General features: G+C 47.4%; 1 protein-coding gene across 1 annotated transcript in view; it reads right to left on the reverse strand.

The window, feature by feature from the left end:
• Window positions 1-25641, reverse strand: part of LOC144672465 (uncharacterized) — an 80670-nt gene that overhangs the window by 23779 nt on the left and 31250 nt on the right. Inside the window, exons 11-16 of the mRNA XM_078534312.1 lie at window positions 21393-21515; window positions 18594-18719; window positions 13150-13278; window positions 12167-12259; window positions 8083-8178; window positions 1759-1854 (exon numbers count right to left, since the gene is read on the reverse strand). Of these exons, the coding sequence (XP_078390438.1) occupies window positions 1759-1854; window positions 8083-8178; window positions 12167-12259; window positions 13150-13278; window positions 18594-18719; window positions 21393-21515 (663 nt within the window). The remainder of the gene's footprint in view (window positions 1-1758; window positions 1855-8082; window positions 8179-12166; window positions 12260-13149; window positions 13279-18593; window positions 18720-21392; window positions 21516-25641) is intronic.

Raw genomic sequence — 25641 nt, forward strand, 5'->3', positions numbered from 1 at the left:
ATGATGGAGGAACCCAGCACATCAGTGCAAAAGATAAGGCTGAAGCATTTGCTACAATCTTCAGCCAGAAGTGCCGAGTGGATGATCCATCTCGGCCTCCTCCGGAGGTCCCCAGCATCACAGGTGCTAGTCTTCAGCCAATTCAATTCATTCCGACTAATATCAAGAAACAGCTGAAGACACTGGATACTGCAAAGGCTATGGGCCCTGACAATATTCCAGCAATAGTACTGAAGACTTGTGCTCCAGAACTTGCCGCGTCCCTAGCCAAGCTGTTCCAGTACAGCTACAACACTGGCATCTACCCGGCTATGTGGAAAATTGCCCAGGTGTGTCCTGTACACAAAAAGCAGGACAAATCCAACCTGGCCAATTACCACCCCCTCAGTCTACTCTTGTTCATCAGTAAAGTAATGGAAGGGTTCATCAACAGTGCTATCAAGCGGCACTTACTTAGCAATAACCTGCTCACTGACATCCAGTTTGGGTTCCGCCAGGTCCACTCAGCTCCTGACCTCATTACAACCTTGGTTCAAACATGGTCAAAAGAGCTGAACTCCCGAGGTGAGGTGAGAGTGACTGCCCTGGACATCAAGTCAGTGTTTGACCGAGTGTAGCATCAAGGAGCTCTAGCAAAACTGGAGTCAATGGGTACCAGGGGGAAAACTCTCTGCTTGTTGGAGCCATACCTAGCACAAAGGAAGATGATTGTTGTGGTTGGAGGTCAATCATCTCAGCTCCAGGACATCACTACAGGAGTTTCTCAGGGTAGTGTCCTCAGCCCAACCATCTTCAGCTGCTTCATCAATGACCTTCCTTCCATCATAAGGTCAGATGTGGGGATGTTCGCTGATGATTGCACAATGTTCAGCACCATTCATGACTCCTCAGATGCTGAAGCAGTCCATGTCCAAATGCAGCAAGACCTGGGCAATATCCAGACTTGGGCTGACAAGTGGCAAGTAACATTCGCACCACACAAGTGCCAGGGAATGGCGATCTCCAAAAAGAGAGAATCCAACCATCGCTCCTTGACATCCAATGGCATTACCATTGCTGAATCCCCCATTATCAACATCCTAGGGGTTACCACTGACCATAAACTGAACTGGACTAGCCATATAAATTCTGTGGCTACAAGAGCAGGTCAGAGGCTGGTAATTGTGTGGAGAGTAACTCACCTCCTGACTCTCCAAAGCCTTTCCACCATCTACAAGGCACAAGTCAGGAGTGTGACTTGCCTGGATGAGTGCAGCTCCAACAACATTCAAGAAACTGCACACCATCCAGGACAAAGCAGCCCACTTGATTGGCACCATATCCAGAAACATTCACAATCTCCATTACTAATGCACAGTGGCAGCAGTGTGTACCATCTACAAGATGCACTGTAGCAACTCACCAAAGGCTCTTTTGACTGCACCTTCCAAACCCATGACCACTACCATCTAGAAGGATGAGGGCAGCAGATAGATGGGAACACCACCACCAGGAAGTTCCCCTCCAAGTCACTCGCCATCCTGACTTGGAAATATATCACCGTTCCTTCACTGTCGCTGGGTCAAAATCCTGGAACTCCCTCCCTAACAGCACGGTGGGTGTACCTACACCACATGGACTGCAGCGGTTCAAGAAGGCAGCTCACCACCACCTTCTCAAGGGCAATTAGGAATGGGCAATAAATGCTGGCCCAGCCAGCGAACCCCACACCCCGTGAGTGAATAAAGAATTTTAAAAATACTTGTGTGTGTCACATACCTGTGAGGCACTGCTGTCCTGTGTAGTCAGAAGGACACTGACAGGTATTGGGCGCAATACATCTCCCTCTGTTTGCACAGGGCAAGTCACACAGAGCTTCCGAGTGAAGAAATAAAGAGAAAATCCAGGGATTAATAACAAATCCTGACATCTCATTGATAAAGCCCTGACCCAAAAATGCAGACAGAATGTTAAGTTGTACAGCCAATTTAATTCAGTTCAATCATTTAAACAGTTCGATATAGTGCTCTGATTAGACCATGCTTTTGGGGCTGGTAATGTAACGTGAGTTTTCAATGCACTAACCTCTTCCTGACCAACATGGGAGCCAAGGGCAACAGGGTCAGAAGCTGACCTCTCTTTACCTGGATTGTTAAGGCTGCACATTGCCAAGTTGCTGGCCTCCTCGTCTTGTGAGCCTGAATTGGTTCATATTTGAGCACTGGAACTGATGTACACAGTGATCAAGTGCAAAGGTGGAGCTGAGGTCGAAAGTCAGTCATGACCTTATTGAATGGCGGGGCAGACCTGAGGGGCTGAATGGTCTATTCAGAAGGAGCGAGTAGTGGCTAATGGATGTTTCACGGCTGGATGAAGGTGTGTAGTGGAGTTCCCCAGGAGTCAGTGTTGGGACCCTTCCTATTCCCGATATATATATTAATGACCTAGGCATTGGTGTCCAGGGAACAATTTCGAATTTGAAGATGATGGAAAACTGGGAAGCATTGCAATCTGTGAGGAGGATAGTGTAACATTTAGAAAGGAATAGACACGTTGGTGAAATGGGGGGACAGGTGACAGATGAAGTTCAACGTGGAGAAACGTAAAGCGATCATTTTGGTATGAAGAACATGGAGAGACAACATAAAGCAAAGGATACAACTCTCAAGGGGGTGCAGGAGGAGAGGGACCTTGGGGTATATGCACATAGATCATTGAAGGTGGCAGGACAGGTGGAGAGCGCTATTAATAAAACACACAGTATCCTAGGATAAAAGCAAAATGTGGATGCTGGAAATCTGAAGCAAAAACAGAAAATGCTGGAAAATCTCAGCAGGTCTGACAGCATCTGTGGAGAGAGAAAAACAGAGTTAACGTTTCGAGTCCATATGACCCTTCTTCATATAGACTTGAAACGCTAACTCTGTTTTTCTCTCTCCACAGGTGCTGCTAGACCTGCTGAGATTTTCCAGCATTTTCTGTTTTTGATACAGTATCCTGGGCTTTATTAATAGGGGCAGAGAGTACAAGAGCAAGGAGGTTATATTGAAATTGTATAGAACACTAGTTTAACCTCAGCTGGAGTATTGCATTTTAGGAAGGATGTGAAGGCATTAGAGAGAGTACAGAAAAGATTCACGAGAATGGTTCCAGTGATGGAGAGCTTCAGTTATGAAGATAGATTGGAGAAGTTGGGACTGTTCTCCTTGGAGAAGAGAAGGCTGAGAGGTGATTTGATAGAGGTGTTCAAAATCATGTGGGGTCTGGGACAGAGTAGATAGGGAGAAACTGTTCCCTAAAGCATGAAAGGGTTGAGAACCAGGGGGCGCAGATGTAAAGTAATTAGTAAAAGAAGCAGTAATGGTATGAGAAAAAAACTTTTTCATACAGTGAGTGGTTAGGATCTGGAATGCGCTGCCTGAGAGGCAGGATCAATCGAAGCGTTTGAAAGGGAATTAGACCATAATCTGAAAAGGAAGAGTGTGCAGGGTTACGGAGAGAAGGCAGGAGATTCGGAGGGCCGGTGCAGGCATGATGGGCCGAATGGCCTCCTTCTGTTGCTGTAACAATTCTGTAATGGTGTGGTTCTGTGAAATATATGTTCCATTGAGTATGAGAGACTCTTTGAGGAGGGTGCACAATCAAGAGGCAAAAGAGAGGGAGAGCTTAAAACATGATCACCAGAGGAGAGTTATTGGGAAAACTCATGGGGCCAAAGGCTGCCAAGCTCCTGTAACTGATGGCCTGCATCCTAGGGTTTTAAAAGAAGTGGCTGAAGAGATAGTGGATGCATTGGTTGTAATCTTCCAAAATTCCCTCGATTCTGGAAAGATTCCAGAGAATTGGAAAACCACAAATATAACACCTCTGTTCAAGAAAGAGGGGAGATCAAAAGCCAGAAACTATAGGCCAGCTAGCCTAAAATATGTCATTGGGAAAAAGCTAGAATCCAATATTAAGGAGGTAGTAGCAGGACATTTAGAAAATCATACACAATCTGGCAGAGTCAACATGGTTTAGTGAAAGGGAACTCGTGTTTGACAAATTTATTGTACTTTTTTGGGGATATCACAAACAAGATGGATAAAAGGCAACCTGTGAATGTGGTGGAATTGGATTTCTAAATTTTTCAATAAGATACCACATAAAAGGTTACTGCACAAGACAAGAGCTCAAGGTGTTGGGGATGATATATTAGCATGGATAGAGGATTGGCTAACTAACAGGAAACAGGGAGTTGGGATAAATGGGTAATTTTCTGGTTGGCAAACTGCAAATAATGGAGCGCCACAGGGATCAGTGCTGGGGCCTCAATGATTTATGGTCTATATTAATGACTTGGCTGAAGGGACTGACTGTATTGAAGCCAAATTTGCTAATGATACGAAGCTAGGTAAGAAAGCAAGTTGTGAGGAGGATACAAAGAGTTTGCAAAGGGATACAGATAGGTTAAATGAGTGGGAAAAAATCTGGCAGATGGAGTAAAAAGTGAGGTTGTCCACTTTAGCAGAAGAACATAGCAGAATATTATTTAAATTTTTCAGGAGGTGACCAGGTGTGTAGATGAGGGTAGTGCAGTTGATGTAGTTTATATGGATTTCAGCAAAGCCTTTGACAAGGTCCCACATGGGAGACTTCTAAAGAAGGCAAATGCACATTGGTTACAGGGTAATTTGATAAGGTGGATTCAAAATTGGCTTAGTTGTAGGAGACAGAGGGTGATGACAGAAGGATGCTTTAGAGACTGGAAGCCAGTGTCCAGTGGCGTACCACAGGGATCTGTTCTGGGTCCCCTATTATTTGTCATTTATATTAACGACATAGATGACTATGTGGGGGGTAGGATTAGTAAGTTTGCGGGTAACACAAAGATTGGCTGGGTGGTTAACAGTGAGCTGGAGCATCTTGGGCTACAGGAAGATATAGATGGGATGGTCAAATGGGCAGATAAGTGGCAGATGGAATTTAACCCTGAAAAGTGTGAGGTGATACACTTTGGAAGGAGTAATTTGACAAGGAAGTATTCAATGAACGGCAGGACACTAGGAAGTTCTGAGGAACAAAGGGACCTTGGCATGTGTGTCCATAGATCTCTGAAGGCAGAGGGGCATGTTAGTCGGGTGGTGGAAAAGGCATTTGGGACACTTGCCTTTAATAATTGAGCCATAGATTACAAAAGTAGGGAGGTCATGTTGGAGTTGTATAGAACCTTGGTGAGGCCACAGCTGGAGTACTGTGTGCAGTTCTGGTCGCCACATTATAGGAAGGATGTGATTGCACTGGAGGGGGTGCAGAGGAGATTCACCAGGATGTTGCCTGGGATGAAACATTTAAGTTATGAAGAGAGGTTAGATAGACTTGGGTTGTTTTCGTTGGAGCAGAGAAGACTGAGGGGCGACCTGATTGAGGTGTACAAGATTATGAGGGGCATGGTCAGGGTGGATAGGGAGTAACTGTTCCCCTTAGTTTAAGGGTCAGTCACAAGGGGACATAAGTTCAAGGTGAGGGGCAGGAGGTTTAGGGGGGATGTGAGGAAAAACTTTTTTACCCAGAGGGTGGTGACGGTCTGGAATGCGCTGCCTGGGAGGGTGGTGGAGGTGGGTTGCCTCACATCCTTTAAAAAGTACCTGGATGAGCACTTGGCACGTCATAACACTCAAGGCTATGGGCCAAGTGCTGGTAAATGGGATTAGGTAGGTAGGTCAGGTGTTTCTCACGTGTCGGTACAGACTCGATGGGCCGAAGGGCCTCTCCTGCACTGTGTGATTCTGTGATAAATGGCGCAAAGCTGCAGAATGCTGCAGTGCAGAGGGATCTGGATGTCCTAGTACATGAATCACAAAAAGTTAGCATGCAGGTACAGCGGGTAATTAGGAAAGCAAATGGACTGTCGGTCTTTATTGGAAGGAGGATGAAGGTTCACTTGACTGACACCTGGGATGGGGAGAGTTATCTTATAAGGAAAGGTTGGACAGGCTGGGCCTGTGTCCATCAGAGTTTAGAAGAATGAGAGGTGATCTTACTGAAAAATAGAAGATCCTGAGGGGACTTGACAGGGTGGATACTGAGAGGGCGTTTCCCCCTTGGCGGGGAGACTGGAACTAGGGGGCACAGTTTAAGAATAAGGGTCTCCCCTTAAAGACGGAGATGAGGAGAACATTTTTCTCACCGAGGGTTGTGAGCCTTTGGAACTCTCTTCCCCAGTGAGCGGGGGAAGCTGGATCAATGAATATCTTTGAGGCAGAGGTAGATAAGATTCTTGACTAACAAGGAAGTTAAAGGTTATTGGGGGGGTAGGCAGAATGTGAAGTTGATGCAACAATCAGATCAGCTATGACCTTATTGATTGACAGAGCAGGCTAGAGGGGCCGAATGGCCTACTCATGCGAACATATGAATTAGGAGCAGGACTAGGCCATTCAGCCCCTCAAGCCTGCTCCACCATTCAATCAGACCATGGCTGATCTGAATGTAAACCCAACGCCTGCCTAACCCCGATAACCTTTCACCCCCTTGTTTATCAAGAATCTATCCAGCTCTGCCTTAAAAATATTCAAAGACTCTGCTTCCACCGCCTTTTGAGGAAGAGAGTTCCAAAGACTCTCAACCCTCTGAGAGAACAGATTTCTCCTCATCTCTGTCTTAAATGAGCGACCCCTTATTTTTAAACAGTGACCCTGCTCCTAATTCAAACACGCGTAATTCGTACATTAAGTATAAAAGTAGGGAACTGATCCCCGTCCCAGGTATCAGCAGAGTGAACCTTGCTTCGTTCTCCTTGCAATAAAGCCCAACAGGGAAGAAGCAGGAGACTGGCACTAAGTCATGATGCTCATCTGGAGAACCCGGTGCAGACACGATGGGCCGAATAGACTCCTTCTGCACTATAACTGTGAATCTGTGACACTCCGTTTGCTTTCCTAATTACACGCTGTACCTGCATGCTAACGTTTTGTGATTCATGCACTAAGACACCCAGATCCCTCTGCACTGCAGCATTCTGCAGTCTCACTCCATTTAAATAAAACTCTGCTTTATTCCTCTTCCTGCCAGAGTGGACAACTTCGCTTTTTATTCCATCTGCCAGATTTTTTCCCACTCAGTGAACCTATCTGTGTCCCTTTGCAGACTCCTTGTATCCTCCTCACAACTTGCTTTCCTACCTATCTTCGTATCATTGGCAAATTTGGCTACAATACAGCCAGTCCCTTCACCCAATTAATATAGACGGTAAATCGAGCATCGGTTCGACCACACTTACAGCACCCTGTGCAGCTTTTCTCTTCTCACTTAAGGAGGGAGACACTTGCATTGGGGGCAGTTCAGGGATTCATTGGGGCTGATTCCTGAGATGACGGGATTGTCTATTGAGGAGAGGTTGAGCAGGTAGGGTCTATATTCGTTGGAGTTTAGAAGAATGAGAGGTGATCTTATTGAACGTATAAGATTCTGAGGGAAAGCGTGACAGGGTCGATACCGAGAGGATGTTTCCTCTCGTGGGGGGACTCTAGAACGAGGGAGCACAGTTTCAATAAGGAGTATCCCGTTTAAGACGGAGATGAGGAGGAATTTCTACTCCCAGAGGGTCGATAGTCTTTGGAATTCTCTTCCCCAGAGAGCAGTGGAGGCTGGGTCACTGAATATATTCAAGTCTGAGTTAGACAGAGTTTTGATCGACAAGAGAGTTGAGGTGTATGGGGGGCAGTCGGGAAAGTGGAGTTAAGGCCACAATCAGATCAGTCATGAATGGCAGAGCATCCTCAATGGGCCGAAATGTCCTGATCTTGCACCTATTTCTTATGATCTTAGGCACTAATAGAGATATCGTCTTTCTGGTGAGATATTTAACAGGGGTCCAATGTGCCCCCTCAAGCAATCCCACGGCACTATTTAAAATATCAACCAACATGAGTAAAGCAGATTACCTGGTCATTATTACCTTGGCTACCCAGTAAGAGCCTGGAGCTCGGATGATCTGGGTGAGGGGGATGAGGGTATTTATGAAACAATGGGCTAAATCCATCAGCTAAAGTTTGTGAGTGTGGGGCTGGGAGGAGGCCCTAAGATTGAAAGTCACGGTTTCACAAACTTTGTCACACTCACCTGTCTGACAGCCAACTCCAGTCCAGCCCTGGGAACACAGACACGTGTTGGAACGCATGCAGGTCCCACCATGAGAACACGGTGGTGAACACATTGCTACAGACACAGAGAGAGAGAGAAAGGGCTGAAGTTAGATTAGGCACATCACTCATTCACTCCAAGGATGTGGACATTGTAGAGTAACCACATCCTAACTGGATTCTAACACAGGGTTCCTGCTGCTATGGTTACCTCTTCACAGCAGGAGGAATGGCACAGTCTACTTTACGGCAGTGTGACTGTGGTGGATAACGCTTTACGGCGGTGTGACTGCGGTGGATAACGCTTTACGGCGGTGTGACAGTGGTGGATAACGCTTTACGGCAGTGTGACAGTGGTGGATAACGCTTTACGGCGGTGTGACAGTGGTGGATAACGCTTTACGGCAGTGTGACAGTGGTGGATAACGCTTTACGGCGGTGTGACTGTGGTGGATAACGCTTTACGGCAGTGTGACAGTGGTGGATAACGCTTTACGGCGGTGTGACTGCGGTGGATAACGCTTTACGGCGGTGTGACTGTGGTGGATAACGCTTTACGGCGGTGTGACTGTGGTGGGTAATGCTTTATGGCAGCGTGACAGTGGTGGATAACGCTTTACAGCAGTGTGACTGTGGTGGGTAACGCTTTACGGCAGCGTGACTGTGGTGGGTAACGCTTTACGGCAGTGTGACTATGGTGGATAACACTTTACGGCAGTGTGACCGTGGTGGATAATGCTTTACAGCAGTGTGACTGCGGTGGATAACGCTTTACGGCAGCATGACTGCGGTGGATAACGCTTTACGGCAGTGTGACAGTGGTGGATAACGCTTTACGGCAGTGTGACTGTGGTGGATAATGCTTTACGGCAGCGTGACAGTGGTGGATAACGCTTTACGGCAGCGTGACAGTGGTGGATAACGCTTTACGGCGGCATGACAGTGGTGGATAACGCTTTACGGCGGCGTGACCGTGGTGGATAACGCTTTACGGCAGCGTCACAGTGGTGGATAACGCTTTACGGCAGTGTGACAGTGGCGGATAACGCTTTACGGCAGCGTGACCGTGGTGGATAACGCTTTACGGCAGTGTGACTGTGGTGGGTAACGCTTTACGGCAGCGTGACTGTGGTGGGTAACGCTTTACGGCAGTGTGACTGTGGTTTACAGCAGTGACTCTGAGTTAGATAACACTGTAGGAAAGTGGAGGTAGTTGGTACTAATTTACTCAAACATAAATTAGACACATTTCATTCAATAGATAATATTTTGGGACCCGGTCTACGGGCAGAATTGTGCCCCTGTTGGGCGGGTCAGTGGGTGAAGCCGGGAGCGGTTATGTAGCTGACCCACTGCCTGCAATCGGGCCCCGACTTGGACTTCACCCTGGGCGGCCAGTTAACGGTCAGCAGCGGTCAGCGCTCGGTGCGGCCGGGGTGGGGGTGGAAGGAGAGCGAGCGCTGGTGTAGTGTGTGCGCGCGGGCACACGCAGTAAAACCGCCCTGAGGCACAGGGGCGGCCTCAGGGACCCAAAAACGTTCATCAATATAAATAAACAATTTTAAAATAATGGAAACACGTCCCCTCATGTGACCCTGTCACACCAGGAGGGACGTGTGAAATATGAGGGGCAAATCACTTCAATCACTGGTTGGAACCTCATCCCGCCCGGGGGTGAGGTTTCGCTGGAAATGCAGAGGCCGCTTGGCCATTTCGCCCGCCCGCCAACCAGGACAAGGAGTGAAAAATTTAACTGAGTTAGTTCCTTAAGGGGCTTAAGAGGCCGTTTAAGAGCTGGGGAGTGTGCTGTCAGCTCCTGCACACGCCCACCCACCGACTGCAATATGGTGCGAGTGCGCGATGACATCGGGATGCTCGCCCGTTGTCATCGTCAGTCATTTTACTGACGCTCGCTCCAGACCCGTGCCCACCCGGCGGGTGCAGTGTTCTGCCCTGTGATTAGCTGAAAAGGGACATATGGCCAGTGTAGCAGAGGTGATTTGGGGCCTATGGTTCCCAAAGCTCTGTACCACTGGGGATTTACCTCTCCTCGTGTCTGGGTCGGTTTTAGGCTCATCAACAGAGTTTGGTCACTGCGGTTAGTCAATAACTGCAATATCGTTATAACCACTGATAAGAGGTAAACCGGGTGTTTCCCTGAACCGGGTGTTTCCCCTAAACCAGGTGTTTCCCTGGTCCGGGTATTCCCCTGGTCCAGGTATTCCCCTGGTCCGGGTGTCCCCCTGGTCTGGGTGTTCCCCTGGTCCGGGTGTTCCCCTGGTCCGGGTGTCTCCCTGGTCCGGGTGTCCCCCTGGTCCAGGTGTTCCCCTGGTCCGGGTGTTCCCCTGGTCCGGGTATTCCCCTGGTCCGGCCATTCCTGTGAATTACATGTTCCTGTGAATGAGGGAAAGATGATGTCCTCTGGTTGGGGAGTCAGTTATGAGGATCCATCAATTAAACATGGTGGCTAAAAAAAGACAGAGATGGGAAATACACAGAATGCCAGAGAACATTTGAGGCAGAGCTCATTGATCTTCAAAGAAAAAATAATATGAAACAGAGGAAGATACAGGGCTATGGGGAAAGAGTGGGGCAGTGGGATTAGTTTGGGGATTGATACTGGGCTACAGGGAGAGAGTGGGGCAGTGGGATTAGTTTGGGATTGATGCTGGGCTATGGGGAGAGAGTGGGACAGTGGGATTAGTTTGGGATTGATACTGGGCTATGGGGAGAGAGTGGGGCAGTGGGATTAGTTTGGGATTGATACAGGGCTATGGGGAGAGAGTGGGGCAGTGGGATTAGTTTGAGATTGATACAGGGCTATGGGGAGAGCGCGGGGCAGTGGGATTAGTTTGGGGAGTGATACAGGGCTATGGGGAGAGAGCGGGGCAGTGGGATTAGTTTGGGGATTGATACAGGGCTATGGGGAGAGAGTGGGGCAGTGGGATTAGTTTGGGATTGATACTGGGCTATGGGGAGAGAGCGGGCAGTGGGATTAGTTTGGGATTGATACAGGGCTATGGGGAGAGAGCGGGACAGTGGGATTAGTTTGGGATTGATACAGGGCTATGGGGAGAGAGCGGGGCAGTGGGATTAGTTTGGGATTGATACAGGGCCAAGGGGAGAGAGTGGGGCAGTAGGATTAGTTTGGGATTGATACTGGGCTATGGGGAGAGAGCGGGCAGCGGGATTAGTTGGGGATTGATACAGGGCTATGGGGAGAGAGCGGGGCAGTGGGATTTGTTTGGGATTGATACAGAGCTATGGGGAGAGAGCGGGGCAGTGGGATTAGTTTGGGATTGATACAGGACAATGGGGAGAGAGTGGAGCAGTGGGATTAGTTTGGGGAGTGATACAGGGCTATGGAGAGAGGTGGGGCAGTGGGATTAGTTTGGGATTGATACAGGGCTATGGGGAGAGAGTGGGACAGTGGGATTAGTTTGGGATTGATACAGGGCTATGGGGAGAGAGCGGGACAGCGGGATTAGTTTGGGATTGATACAGGGCTATGGGGAGAGAGTGGGGCAGTGGGATTAGTTTGGGATTGATACAGGGCTATGGGGAGAGAGTGGGGCAGTGGGATTAGTTTGGGATTGATACAGGGCTATGGGGAGAGAACGGGGCAGTGGGATTAGTTTGAGAATGATACAGGGCTATGGGGGAGAGTGGGGCAGTGGGATTAGTTTGGGACTGAGTTGGTGAAGAGGTGAAATGGCCTCTTCCTGTGATTCGAGTGTGTGGTTACTATCAATACCTCTGATTTAGTAACTTCCTGTGATCAGCCAGTTGCTCATTGGATCTACAGAATCTATTTCATTACATTGAAAACTGCAGGGAGAAGAGCAACAATTCTTATTTAAAATACTTCCCAGAAGGATAAACTAAAATTGGGCAGTTTACAGAGAAAGGGACTGGAATCTGTTGGATTGAATTAACAGTAACCAGCTGACAGAGGCCAGCACTCAGTGTGGTCCAATCCCTCTGCTTCCTTCATTCACTAGAATATTCCTGTTTGCAGTTGCACATTTCCCAAGACAGAGCACACAAGGAGTTCAAGGACATACCAGAGCATCCCGGCCCAGGGTATCCAGCAGGGCAGTCACAGGTGTCAGGAGCCACACACACCCCATAGTTCTGACAGACAGGGTTACAAACCGCTGGGGGGATGAAGGGGAGAGACAGAATGTCAACAGTCTATGCAGCACACGGTAACATCATCGCAAGTTACAGTCTTCTGAGAGAGCAGAAAAAACCCAGGAGAGGAAACACAGATTTGTGTTTCTATTGGAAATTGTGTGTATCTGTCAAATACAGAGTAAATCTCCCTCTACACTGTCCCCATCAAACACTCCCAGAACGGGTACAGCACGGGGTTAGATACTGAGTAAATCTCCCTCTACACTGTCCCCATCAAACACTCCCAGAACGGGTACAGCACGGGGTTAGATACAGAGTAAATCTCCCTCTACACTGTCCCCATCAAACACTCCCAGAACGGGTACAGCACGGGGTTAGATACAGAGTAAAGCTCCCTCTACACTGTCCCCATCAAACACTCCCAGAACGGGTACAGCACGGGATTAGATACAGAGTAAAGCTCCCTCTACACTGTCCCCATCAAACACTCCCAGGACAGGTACAGCACGGGGTTAGATACAGAGTAAAGCTCCCTCTACACTGTCCCCATCAAACACTCCCAGGGCAGGTACAGCACGGGGTTAGATACAGAGTAAAGCTCCCTCTGCACTGTCCTGGGAGATATATAGCATGTACCCCTGTGCACACACGTTGACAGTAAGTATCTCTTCCCTGTCTTTACACTGTACAATGGGAATGAAACAGAAAATACTCAGCAGATCAGGCAGCATCTGGAGAGAGAAACAGAGCTAAATGTTCAGGTTTATGGTGATCCTGACACTTTTCCCGGAGTTCGGAGTGCACATAGTCTCGGGCCCCGGACAGAGGTCTCCCTCCGCTCCAAGCTCTGAACTCTCGCTCCGCCCTAACACGCTGCTGTGAGATTGAGGAATGAATGTACGTCACTCACGTTCGCACTTGGTCCTGTCATCGGTCCGGGACTGGTAGCCTCTGGAGCAGCTACAGCTGAAGCTCCCAGGTGAGTTGTTACACACCTGCTGACACCCACCATTCGTAAAATCATTACACTCGTCCACATCTGTGGAATGTCAGGAGAGAAACATCAGGAGGTTTGGGGCTAAGTGGCATGTCATTCTTATAATATGAACAATAACTTGTAATTAGATAGTACCTGTAATATAGTAAAACATCCCAAGGTGCTTCACAGGATCACTACCAATGCAAACCTGACACCGAACCACAAAAGGAAACATAAGGTTAGTTTGATAATACTTACCACAGAGGGAGAGCAGTGAAGTTTCACCAGACTGATTCCTGGGATGGCGGGATTGTTGTTTGAGGAGAGATTGGGCCGACTAGGCCGGTATTCACTGGAGTTTAGAAGAATGAGAGGGGATCTCATTGAAACATATAAAATTCTGACAGGGATGGACAGACTGGACGCAGGGATGATGTTTCCTCTGGCTGGGGGGGTCTAGAACAAGGGGTCACAATCTCAGGATACGGGGTAGGCCATTTAGGGCTGAGATGAAGAGAAACTTCTTCACTCAGAGGCTGGTGAACCTGTGGAATTCTCTACCACAGAGGCTGTGGAGGCCAAGTCACTGAGTATATTTAAGGATAGATAGGTTTCTAGGATCTAAAGGCATCAAGGGGTGTGGGGAGGGAGCGGGAATATGGCGTTGAGATAGAGGATCAGCCATGATTATACTGAATGGTGAAGCAGGCTTGACGGGCCAAATGCCCCATTCCTGCTCCTAGTTTCTAAGTTTCTATGAGTAAGAGCTTGATCAAAGGTTTTAAGAAGAGTCAGAGGAGGGAGGTGAGGTAGCGAGGCTAGGAGGGGTGTAGGGAGGGAATTGCAGAGCTTGGGGCCCAGGCAGCTGAAGGCACGGCCGCCAAGGGCAACTAAAATCAGGGATGGTCGCGAGGCCAGAACTAGAAGAGTGCAGAAATCTCACAAGGTTGTAGGACTGGAGGAGGTTTAAGGCATTGGAGGGACGAGGCCATGGAGGGATTTGGAAACTAGGATGAGAATATTAAACTGAGATGTTGCCGGACCGGGAGCCAATGTAGGTGAGTGAGCACAGGGGTGACGGGGGAGCGGGACTTGGTGAGGGTTAGGGAACGGGCAGCAGAGGTTTGGACGCACTCGAGTTAATGGCCAGTCAGCGTTGCATTGGAATAGTCAAGTCTGGAGTGAAAATAGGCCTGGATGAGGGTTTTAACAGCAGATGAGCTGAAGCAGGGGGAGAGTTGGCCATGTTACTGATGTGGAAATAGGTGATCTTAGTGAGGGAGAGAACATGGGGTCAAAGCCCCATCTCAACAACCTCCCTCTCTCCCATCACTGTCAGTTATAGTGGAGGAACTCAGCTACATTACAGTTATAGTCTGGGGGCCTTAATGCCCACCGCCCTTGTCTTAAACCAAGAGACAAACTCTTGAAAAGCTGGTTTATAAATCATGAGTTGCTTTTTTTCCGCAAACATAAACAAATTTAGCTCGAGAGTTGGTTTATAAAACTCACCAGTGATTTATTCGATTTCTAACAGCTCAGAGCTTTTGACAAAAACTCTTTATCATTGCGTCTGAAAATACTTTACAAAAAAATCTTAAAATATCCGATAATATCCATTATCACCAAGTTGCTGTGTATCTCAGGTCAAGGCTAAGATTGACAATGATTGGGATAACGGCCCAGCAAGGATAATAATATTTAATTTTATAAGTTTCCTTTTGTTTTATAGTTTAATTCTTTATTAGTTGTGTCCCTCTATGGGGAGACGCTGATGTCCCCGTGTCGGCTTATTAGAAAAAGCTATAGTGACGCAAGTTGTATTCTGAAGATTGAATGGGGTGCACGGCCCCTTTAAGAATTGCAAACTGGGTGGGGGTGGGGGGTGGGGAGGTAGAATCCTAACAAAACTGGGCGGAGCTGCTCCTGTCTTCTCTACGGCAGCCGTCACTAATTGGTCAGCCCAGTCACCAATCAAGATGAATCGAGGGACGTCAGCCTATGTACCAGATTGATTTTCAGCAAGGGTGCACAGCTGGCACACAGACAGATGCCATACCCTGTTTGTCTGTGGGTGCTGTTGACTTCTCACTCATCCGCAGGAGTCTGGTACTTAATCATTTGTTTCAATTCCCCCAGTGGTGGGGGAGGATGCTGGTTACCCACATTGTATTCAATATTACCGGCGGAGAGAGAGAGAGAAAGGGAAAAAGTGGAGAGAGATAAGGATAAGGAGAGAGAGAGAAAGGGAGAGAGAAAGAAAGTGAAGAGGGATAGAGACAGAAAGAGGGACAGGGAGAGAGAAAGAGAGAAACAGAGAGAGAAAGAAATAGAGAAAGAGCAAGAGAGAGAGAGAGAGACAAAGGGAGAGAGAAAGAGAGAGAGACTTAGAGAGAGAGGTGGAGAAAAAGAGGCAGAATGAGAGAGAGGCAGATAGAGAGACAGAGAGAGAGAGACAGGGAGAGGGGCAGAGAGAGAGACAGAGAGAGAGAGAGAGAGACAGAGAGAGGGAGAGAGAGAGACAGACACGCACACAGAGGCAGAGACAGAGAGAGAGAAAGAGACATACAGAGTGAAAGAGAGACAGACAAGGAAAGTCAGAGAGAAAGAGACAGAGAGAAGCATGAGAGAGAAAGAGAGTGAAAAGAAGAGTGAAATACAGAGAAAGGCAGAGAGACAGAGACAGAAAGAAAGAGACAGCGAGAAAGAGAGACAGAAAGAAAGAGAGGGGGAGAGTCAAACAGAGAGGGAGGGAGAGATAGGCAGAGAAAGAGGGAGAGACAGTGGGTGAGAAAGAGAGCTTGACAGAGAGAGAGAGAAACAAAGGCAGAGACAGAGAGAGAGGGAGAGAGAGAGGCGCACACACACACACACACACACACACACAGAGGGAAGAGAGACAGAGAGAAAAAGAGCAAGACACAGAAAGAAAGAGAGAGAAGAGAGAGAGAGACAGAGAGACAGAGCAAGGGATGCAGAGGGAATGAGTGGTAAAGAGAGGGAGGTAGAGGAAGAGGAAGAAGGGAGGGGGATATTGAGAGAGGGAGGCAGAAAGAGAGGCAGGGGAAGAGAGGCAGAGAGTGGGAGAAAGAGAGAGAGGGGCAGAGAAAGAGAGAGAGAAAGATAGGGATATAGAAAGGGAGAGAGTGGGAGATAGAAAAAGAGAAAGAGAGAAAGGGAGAGACAAAGGGAAAGAAGCAGAGAGAGAGAAAGAGAGAGGTAGCGAGAGAGGGACAGAGAGAGACAGAGAGAGGCAGAGACCGAAAGAGAAATAGAGAGACAGAGAAAGAGAGGCAGAAACAGAGAAGAGAGAGTGACAGAGAGAAAGATAGCAAGAGAGGGATAAAGAAAGGATGAGAGACAGAGAGAGAGAAAGGGAGGGATTTGGAGAGAAAGGGAGGGATTTAGAGTGAAAGAGACAGAGAAAGAGTGAAATAGATAGAGAGAGAGACAGACAGACAGATATAAGATAAGACCTTCACCCCAGGAATGAGTCGAGGGAACCTTCTCTGAACTGCTTCTAAGGCAATTATAACTTTTTTTTAAATAAGGAGACCAAAGCTATACACAATATTCCAGATGTGGTCTCCCCAGGGCCCTGCACAGCTGCAGTAAAACTTCCCTACTTTTATATTCCATTCCCCTTGTAATAAACACCAACATCCCATTTCCCTTCCTAATCACTTGCTTTAACTGCACGCTAACGTTTTGTGATTTATGTACAGGACACCCAGGTCCCTCTGTACCATCGAGTTCTGCAATCTCTCTCTATTTAAATAATATACTGCTGTTCTAGTCTTCCTGATAAAGTGGACACATTCACATTTTCCCACATTATCCTCCATCTGCCAAATTTTTTGCCCACTCACTTAACCTGTCTATATCCCTTTGCAGACCCTCTGCCTCCTCTTGACAACTTTCTTTCCAACCTATCTTGGTGTCATCAACAAATTTAACCACCATACATTCAGTCCTTTCATCCAAATCATTGACTGAATTGCAAATAGTTGGGGCCCCAGCACTGATCCCTGTGGCACTCCACTAGTTACATCCTGCCAACCCAGAGGTTTATCCCTACTCCTTGCTTCCTGTTAGCTAACCAACCCTTTATCCATGATAATATGTTACCCACTACACCCTCTCCCCCTACATCTTATCTTGGATATTAACCTTTAATGTGGTATCTTATCAAATGCCTTTTGGAAATCCAAGTACACCACATCTACAGGTTCCCCTTTATCCAGCTTGTTTGTTCATTCTTCAAAAAAATTCTGATAAATTGATTAGACACTATTTCCCTTTCACAAAACCATGTTGACTCTACCTGGTTAAATTATGATTTTCTAAGTATCCTGCTATAACCTCAATAATAATGGATTCTAGCAATTTCCCAGTACAGATGTTACGCTAACTGGCTGGTAGTTTTCTGCTTTCTATCTCCCTCCCTTCTTGAATAAAGGTGTTACATGAGCTACTTTCCAATCTACCGGGATCGTTCCAGAATCAAAGGAATTTTGAAAGATTATAAGCAATGCGTCTCTGCAGTCGCTTCTTTTAAGACCCTTGGATACAGCCATCTGGGTCTCGAAACTTGTCAACCTTTAGACCTAATAGTTTTTCCAGCACCTCTACCCTAGTGGTAGTGATTGTTTTAAGTTCCTCCCTCCCATTCACCTCTTGGCTTTTAAGTATCTTTGGGAAGTTTTCTAAGCCTTCGACAGTGAAGACAGACACAAAATACCTGTTCAATGCCTCTGCCATGTGCTTGTTTCCCATTATCAATTCCCCAGACTCACTCTCCAGAGGACCAACAGCAGCTTTAGTTACACTTTTCCTATTTCTACCTCACCTCTATAGATCTGTCTCACCTGTACAGTTCTATCTCACCTGAACAGCTTCATCTCACCTGTACAGCTCTCTCTCTCCTGTACAGTTCTATCTCACCTAGGGGAGGCGATGATGTAGTGGTATTGTGACTGGACTAGTAATCCAGAGACCCAGGGTAATGCTCTGGGAACCCGGGTTTGAATCCCACCACGGCAGATGGTGAAATTTGAAGCCAATAAAAATCTGGAATTAAGAGTCTGATGATGACCATGAAACCACTGTCGATTGTTGTAAAAACCCATCTGGTTCACTAATGTCCTTTAGGGAGGGAAATCTGCTGTTCTTACCTGGTCTGGCCTACATGTGACTCCAGACCCACAGCAACGTGGTTGACTCTTAAATGCCCTCTAAATAAGGGCAATTAGGGATGGGCAATAAATGCTGGCCTAGCCAGCGACGCCCACATCCCATGAACAAATGAAACATCTCACCTCTACAGGTCTGTCTCATCCGGACAGATCCATCTCACCTCTACAGGTCTGTCTCACCTCTACAGCTCTTCCTGTTGTCCATCAGTTTCCAGCCATCATGGCAGCTACACTCCACCTGGCCATCTATTCGCTCCATGCACACGTGCTCACAGCCCCCATTCTGCAGCTGACAGGAAGTGATGTCTGCAACACCAAACACAACAATCCTCACTCTCGATTTCTTGATCAGACAATTCCACAATACAGGCTAAAGGGTGAAAACGTTCGGGTGGAGTTTATATCTAGAATAGCAGATAATCGGGGAGGGGGGTGGTGATATGTAGGTTGGAATCTAATCAATAGATTAAGGGGGGTTGGGATTTATATATAGAATAACAGATACCCGGGAGTGAGGTACAGACTGGAATCTAATCGAGGGGTTCGGGGGGGGTTTATATACAGAATAACAGATACCCGGGAGTGAGTTACAGACTGGAATCTAATCGAGGGGTTCGGGGTGGTTTACATATATAATAACAGATACCCGGGAGTGAGTTACAGACTGGAATCTAATTGAGGGGTTCGGGGTGGTTTATATATAGAACAACAGATACCTGGGAGCGAGTTACAGACTGGAATCTAATTGAGGGGTTCGGGGTGGTTTATATATAGAATAACAGACACCCGGGAGTGAGTTACAGACTGGAATCTAATCGAGGGGTTTATATATAGAATAACAGGTACCCGGGAGTGAGTTACAGACTAGAATCTAATCGAGGGGTTCGGGGGGTTTATATATAGAATAACAGATACCCGGGAGTGAGTTACAGACTGGAATCTAATCGAGAGGTTCGGGTGGTTTATATATAGAATAACAGATACCCGGGAGTCAGTTGCAGTCTGGTAACTAATCGAGGGGTTCGGGGTGGTTTATATATAGAACAACAGGTATCCAGGAGTGAATTACAGTCTGGAATCTAATCGAGAGGTTCGGATGGTTTATATATAGAATAACAGATACCCGGGAGTGAGTTACAGACTGGAATCTAATCGAGGGGGTCGGGGGGGGGGTTTATATATAGAATAACAGATACCCGGGAGTGAGTTACAGACTGGAATCTAATCGAGGGGTTCAGGGGGTTTATATATAGAATAACAGATACCCGGGAGTGAGTTACAGACTGGAATCTAATTGAGGGGTTCGGGGGGGTTTATATATAGAATAACAGATATCCGGGAGTGAGTTACAGACTGGAATCTAATCGAGGGGTTCGGGGTGGTTTATATATAGAATAACAGATATCCGGGAGTGAGTTACAGACTGGAATCTAATCGAGGGGTTCGGGCTGGTTTATATATAGAATAACAGATACCCGGGAGTGAGTTACAGACTGGAATCTAATCGAGGGGCTCGGGGTGGTTTATATATAGAATAACAGATACCCGGGAGTGAGTTACAGACTGGAATCTAATCGAGGGGTTCGGGGGGTTTATATATAGAATAACAGATACCCGGGAGTGAGTTACAGACTGGAATCTAATTGAGGGGTTCGGGGTGGTTTATATATAGAACAACAGATACCTGGGAGCGAGTTACAGACTGGAATCTAATTGAGGGGTTCGGGGTGGTTTATATATAGAATAACAGACACCCGGGAGTGAGTTACAGACTGGAATCTAATCGAGGGGTTTATATATAGAATAACAGGTACCCGGGAGTGAGTTACAGACTAGAATCTAATCGAGGGGTTCGGGGGGTTTATATATAGAATAACAGATACCCGGGAGTGAGTTACAGACTGGAATCTAATCGAGAGGTTCGGGTGGTTTATATATAGAATAACAGATACCCGGGAGTCAGTTGCAGTCTGGTAACTAATCGAGGGGTTCGGGGTGGTTTATATATAGAACAACAGGTATCCAGGAGTGAATTACAGTCTGGAATCTAATCGAGAGGTTCGGATGGTTTATATATAGAATAACAGATACCCGGGAGTGAGTTACAGACTGGAATCTAATCGAGGGGGTCGGAGGGGGGGGTTTATATATAGAATAACAGACACCCGGGAGTGAGTTACAGACTGGAATCTAATCGAGGGGTTCGGAGTGGTTTATATATAGAATAACAGATACCCGGGAGTGAGTTACAGACTGGAATCTAATCGAGGGGTTCGGGGGGGTTTATATATAGAATAACAGATACCCGGGAGTGAGTTACAGACTGGAATCTAATCGAGGGGTTCGGGGGGGTTTATATATAGAATAACAGATACCCGGGAGTGAGTTACAGACTGGAATCTAATCGAGGGGTTCGGGGTGGTTTATATATAGAATAACAGATATCCGGGAGTGAGTTACAGACTGGAATCTAATCGAGGGGTTCGGGCTGGTTTATATATAGAATAACAGATACCCGGGAGTGACTTACAGACTGGAATCTAATCGAGGGGCTCGGGGTGGTTTATATATAGAATAACAGATACCCGGGAGTGAGTTACAGACTGGAATCTAATCAAGGGGTTCGGAGGGGTTTTTATATAGAATAACAGATACCCGGGAGTGAGTTACAGACTGGAATCTAATCGAGGGGTTCGGGGGGGGGTTTATATATGGAATATCCGATACCCGGGAGCAAGTTACAGACTGAAGGGGTTTGAGCGGTTTATATATATATATATAGAATAACAGATATCTGGAAGTGAGTTACAGGCTGGAATCTAATCAAGACACACCGGAGGCATCAGTGTTCCTGGACCTGGACAGTATTTCTGAATTGTGGTAAAGTGGGCACCAGCGATGGATGGCAGTATTGTAGCAACGTGTGGGTAAAGGGTATGGAGGTGCAGTGAGTTGGTGAAGTGTGTGGCCATTACTCACTGATACAGGTGTGATTGTCCTTGTCCAATGCCAGTCCAATAGGGCACCTGCAAGTGTGACTCCCATTTCTGTTGGTGCAGGAGTGGGAGCACTGACCATTATTGATCTTACACTCGTCAATATCTGAGAAGGAGAAAAGGGACAGAGTTAGACTGACAGTCACCAGGAGAGTTCAACTGGCCACCCAGCACAGCATTGACCAGAAACTGAACTGGGACCAGCCATACAAATACTGTGGCTACAACAGCAGGTCAGAGGCTGGGAATCCTGCGGAGAGTAACTCACCTCCTGACCTCCCCAAAGCCTGTCCACCATCCACAAGACACAAGTCAGGAGTGTGATACTGTAGCGGCGGATAACTTTTTAAAAGAGATGAATTTCCCAGTGACTGACAGAAATAAGCGAAGGACTCTTTCTGAAACAAACCTTAATTAAAAGGGAACTAATAAACCAAACCAAAGAATAGGTGCTTTTGCGTTAACTAACCAATGCAATTGAGATATGTCTGACAACTGCTTTTGCTGAGCACTGTACTTCTGCCAGATGTGTGTGTAGCATTATAAGGACAATTTCAAAGTTACTCCTGGATCTCCAGCAGGCTCTCTTCTCCCTGCCACACCTGGTCCAAACTTCCAGGATCCTCCAAAAATCGTTCCGCTCTTCCAGGTCCGAGTCTTCCAGATCCAGCTTTTACTGGCAAGGCCCACATTGGAGACTCCTTGTCCTGAAATCTCCAAAAGTCGAGATGATTCTGTCCCCTTCCTCCAGAACACAGAACACAAACCCTCACAAGCATCCTGCTCAGGTGTTAAAACAACAGCCCTCCTCTGCCCTTCACATCAGCAGCTGCTATTTCTTCAGAGATCAGTATCTGCCTTGTCTTTCTCTCACTGTTTCATAAATCAGCTGTTCCATGACTCTGTCAAGGTGTGAAAATGGTCACCTGATTTCAATAGTTTTCTGTTTGAGATTCCCCCCCCACCATGGCTACCAGATCACATGGGCCTGTCTCCGAGTGGAACAGCTGAGTACAGCCTCTCCATTCCCCTTTTCAAAACGTATGGTTTAACCTTAAAATCGAATGAGATATTTTAAAACATAACTGTCTTGTCATGTTCAGTGTTCATAACAAGTCTGATGGAAAACTCTCCACTTGGATGAGTGCAGCTCAAACAAAATTCAAGAAGCTCGACACTCGCCTGCTTGATCGCAACCCGCCCACCACCTTTGGGGAGCCGGTGGCGTAGTGGTAATGTTGCTGGACCAGTAAGCCAGAGGCCCAGGCTGACCGTCCGGTGGGGGTGGATACAGGTTCAAATCCCACCATGGCAGCTGGTCCAATTTAAATTCAATTAATAAATCTGGAATATAAAGGCTAGTCTCAGTAATGATGACCATGAAACCATTGTCGATTGTTGTAAAAACCCATCTGGTTCACTAATGCCCTTTAGGGAAAGAAATCTGCCCTCCTTACCCGGTCTGGCCTACATGTGACTCCAGACTCTGAAATACCCTAGCAAGCCACTCAGTTGTATCAAACTGCTACGAAATCTAAAAGAAGTTCAACCGGATGGACTGCCCGGCATTGACCTAGGCACCAGAAATGACAATGGCAAACTCAGCTCTGTCAACCCAGCACCAACACCTGGGGACTTGTGAGAAAATTGGGAAACCTGTCCCACAGACTAGTCAACAGCCTAACCTTGTCTTTAAGGTATGATGCGGTGACTATGACAGCATCTCAGATGTTATCATCACCATGCCTGGGTTTGCCCTATAAAACCAACAGAACAGACCGACCAGAGATGACGACACAACGGTATACAGTCAGGATGGATCTGATCTGGGAGCTCTTCACAGTGATTCTGGAAACAGTGAAATGTCCTGGCATCTGGTCAATCATGGGTAAGGAAACCTGCTGCTGCTTACCATCTACCACCACCTTCCTACCGCCACGCATCCCCCCACCCCACCCTCCCTCAGCTAATGAATCAGTGCTCCTCCATGTTGAACATCACTTGGGGGAAGCACTGAGGGTGATAAGGACGCAGAATGTACTCTGGGTGGGGGACTTCAATGTCCATCACCAAGAGTGGCTCAGTAGCACCACTACTGACCGAGCTGGCTGAGTCCTAAAGGACATAGCTGCTGGACTGGGTCTGCGGCAGGTGGTGAGGGAACCAACAAAAGGGAAAAACATACTTCACCTCATCCTCACCAACCTGCCTGCCGCAGGTGCATCTGTCCATGACAGTATCGGTAGGAGTGATCGTTACACAGTCCTTGTGTAGATGAAGTGGCAATACCACTGTGCTAAATGGGATAGATTTCGAACAGATCTAGCAACACAAGACTGGGCATCCAGGAGGTGCTGTGGGCCATCGGCAGCAGCAGAATTGTACTCGAACACAATCTGTAACCTCATGGCCCGGCATATCCCCCACTCTACCATTACCATCAAGCCAGGGGATCAACCCTGGTTCAATGAAGAGTGCAGGAGGGCATGCCAGGAGCAGCACCAGACATACCTAAAAATGAGGTGTCAACCTGGTGAATCTATAACACTTTACTACTTGTGTACCAAACAGCATAAACAGCAAGTGATACACAGAGCTAAGTGATCGCACAAGCAACGAATCAGATCTAAGCTCTGCAGTCCTGCCACATCCAGCCGTGAATGGTGGTTGTCAATTAAACAACTCACTGGAGGAGGAGGCTCCACAAATATCCCCATCCTCAGTGATGGAGGAGCCCAGCACATCAGTGCAAAAGATAAGGCTGAAGCATTTGCTACAATCTTCAGCCAGAAGTGCCGAGTGGATGATTCATCTCGGCCTCCTCCGGAGGTCCCCAGCATCACAGATGCCAGTCTTCAGCCAATTCAATTCACTCCACGTGATATCAAGAAACGGCTGAAGGCACTGGATACTGCAAAGGCTATGGGCCCTGACAATATTCCGGCAATAGTACTGAAGGCTTGTGCTCCAGAACTTGCCGCGCCCCTAGCCAAGCTGTTCCAGTACAGCTACAACACTGGCATCTACCCGGCTATGTGGAAAATTGCCCAGGTATGTCCTGTACACAAAAAGCAGGACAAATCCAACCTGGCCAATTACCGCCCCATCATCAGTAAAGTAATGGAAGGGGTCATCAACAGTTCTATCTAGGGGCACTTGCATTGCAATAACTTGCTCACTGATGCCCAGTTTGGGTTCTGCCAGGGCCACTCAGCTCCTGACCTCATTACAGCCTTGGTTCAAACATGGACAAAAGAGCTGAACTCCCGAGGTGAGGTGAGAGTGACTGTCCTTAACATCAATGCAGCATTTGACCAAATGTGGCATCAAAAAGCCCTAGCAAAACTGGAGTCAATGGGAATCAGGGGGAAAACTCTCCGCTGGTTGGAGTCATACCTAGCACAAAGGGAGATGGTTGTGCTTGTTGGAGGTCAAGTCATCTCAGCTCCAGGACATCACTGCAGGAGTTCCTCAGGGTAGTGTCCTCAGGCCAACCATCTTCAGCTGCTTCACCAATGACCTTCCTTCCATCATAAGGTCAAAAGTGGGGATGTTCACTGATGATTGCACAATGTTCAGCATCATTCGCAACTCCTCAGACACTGAAGCAGCCCATGTCCAAATGCAGCAAGACCTGGACAATATCCAGGCTTGGGCTGACAAGTGGCAAGTAACATTCGTGCCACACAAGTGTCAGGCAATGACCATCTCCAACAAGAGATTCTAACCATTGCCCCTTGATGTTCAATGGCATTACCATCACTGAATCCCCCACTATCAACATCCTGGGAGTTACCAGTGACCAGAAACTGAACTGAACTGAACTAGCCATATAAATACTGAGGCTACAAGAGCAGGTCAGAGGCTAGGAATCCTGCGATGAGTAACTCACCTCCTGACTCCCCAAAGCCTGTCCACCATCTACAAGGCACAAGTCAGGAGTGTGATGGAATGCTCCCCACTTGCCTGGATGAGTGCAGCTCCAAAACACTCAAGAAGCTCAACACCGTCCAGGACAAAGCAGCCCACTCGATTGGCACCCCATCCACCACCTTCAACATTCACTCCCTCCACCACTGTGACACAGTAGCAGCAGTGTGTACCATCTACAAGATGCACTACAGGAGCTCACCAAGGCTCTTTCGACCTTCCTAACTCGTGATCTGTACCATCTAGAAGGACAAGGGTAGCAGATAGATGGGAACACCACCACCTGGAAGTTCCTCTCCGAG

Source organism: Cetorhinus maximus, chromosome 3 (genome assembly GCF_964194155.1).
Source record: "Cetorhinus maximus chromosome 3, sCetMax3.hap1.1, whole genome shotgun sequence".
NCBI classification, from domain to species: domain Eukaryota; kingdom Metazoa; phylum Chordata; class Chondrichthyes; order Lamniformes; family Cetorhinidae; genus Cetorhinus; species Cetorhinus maximus.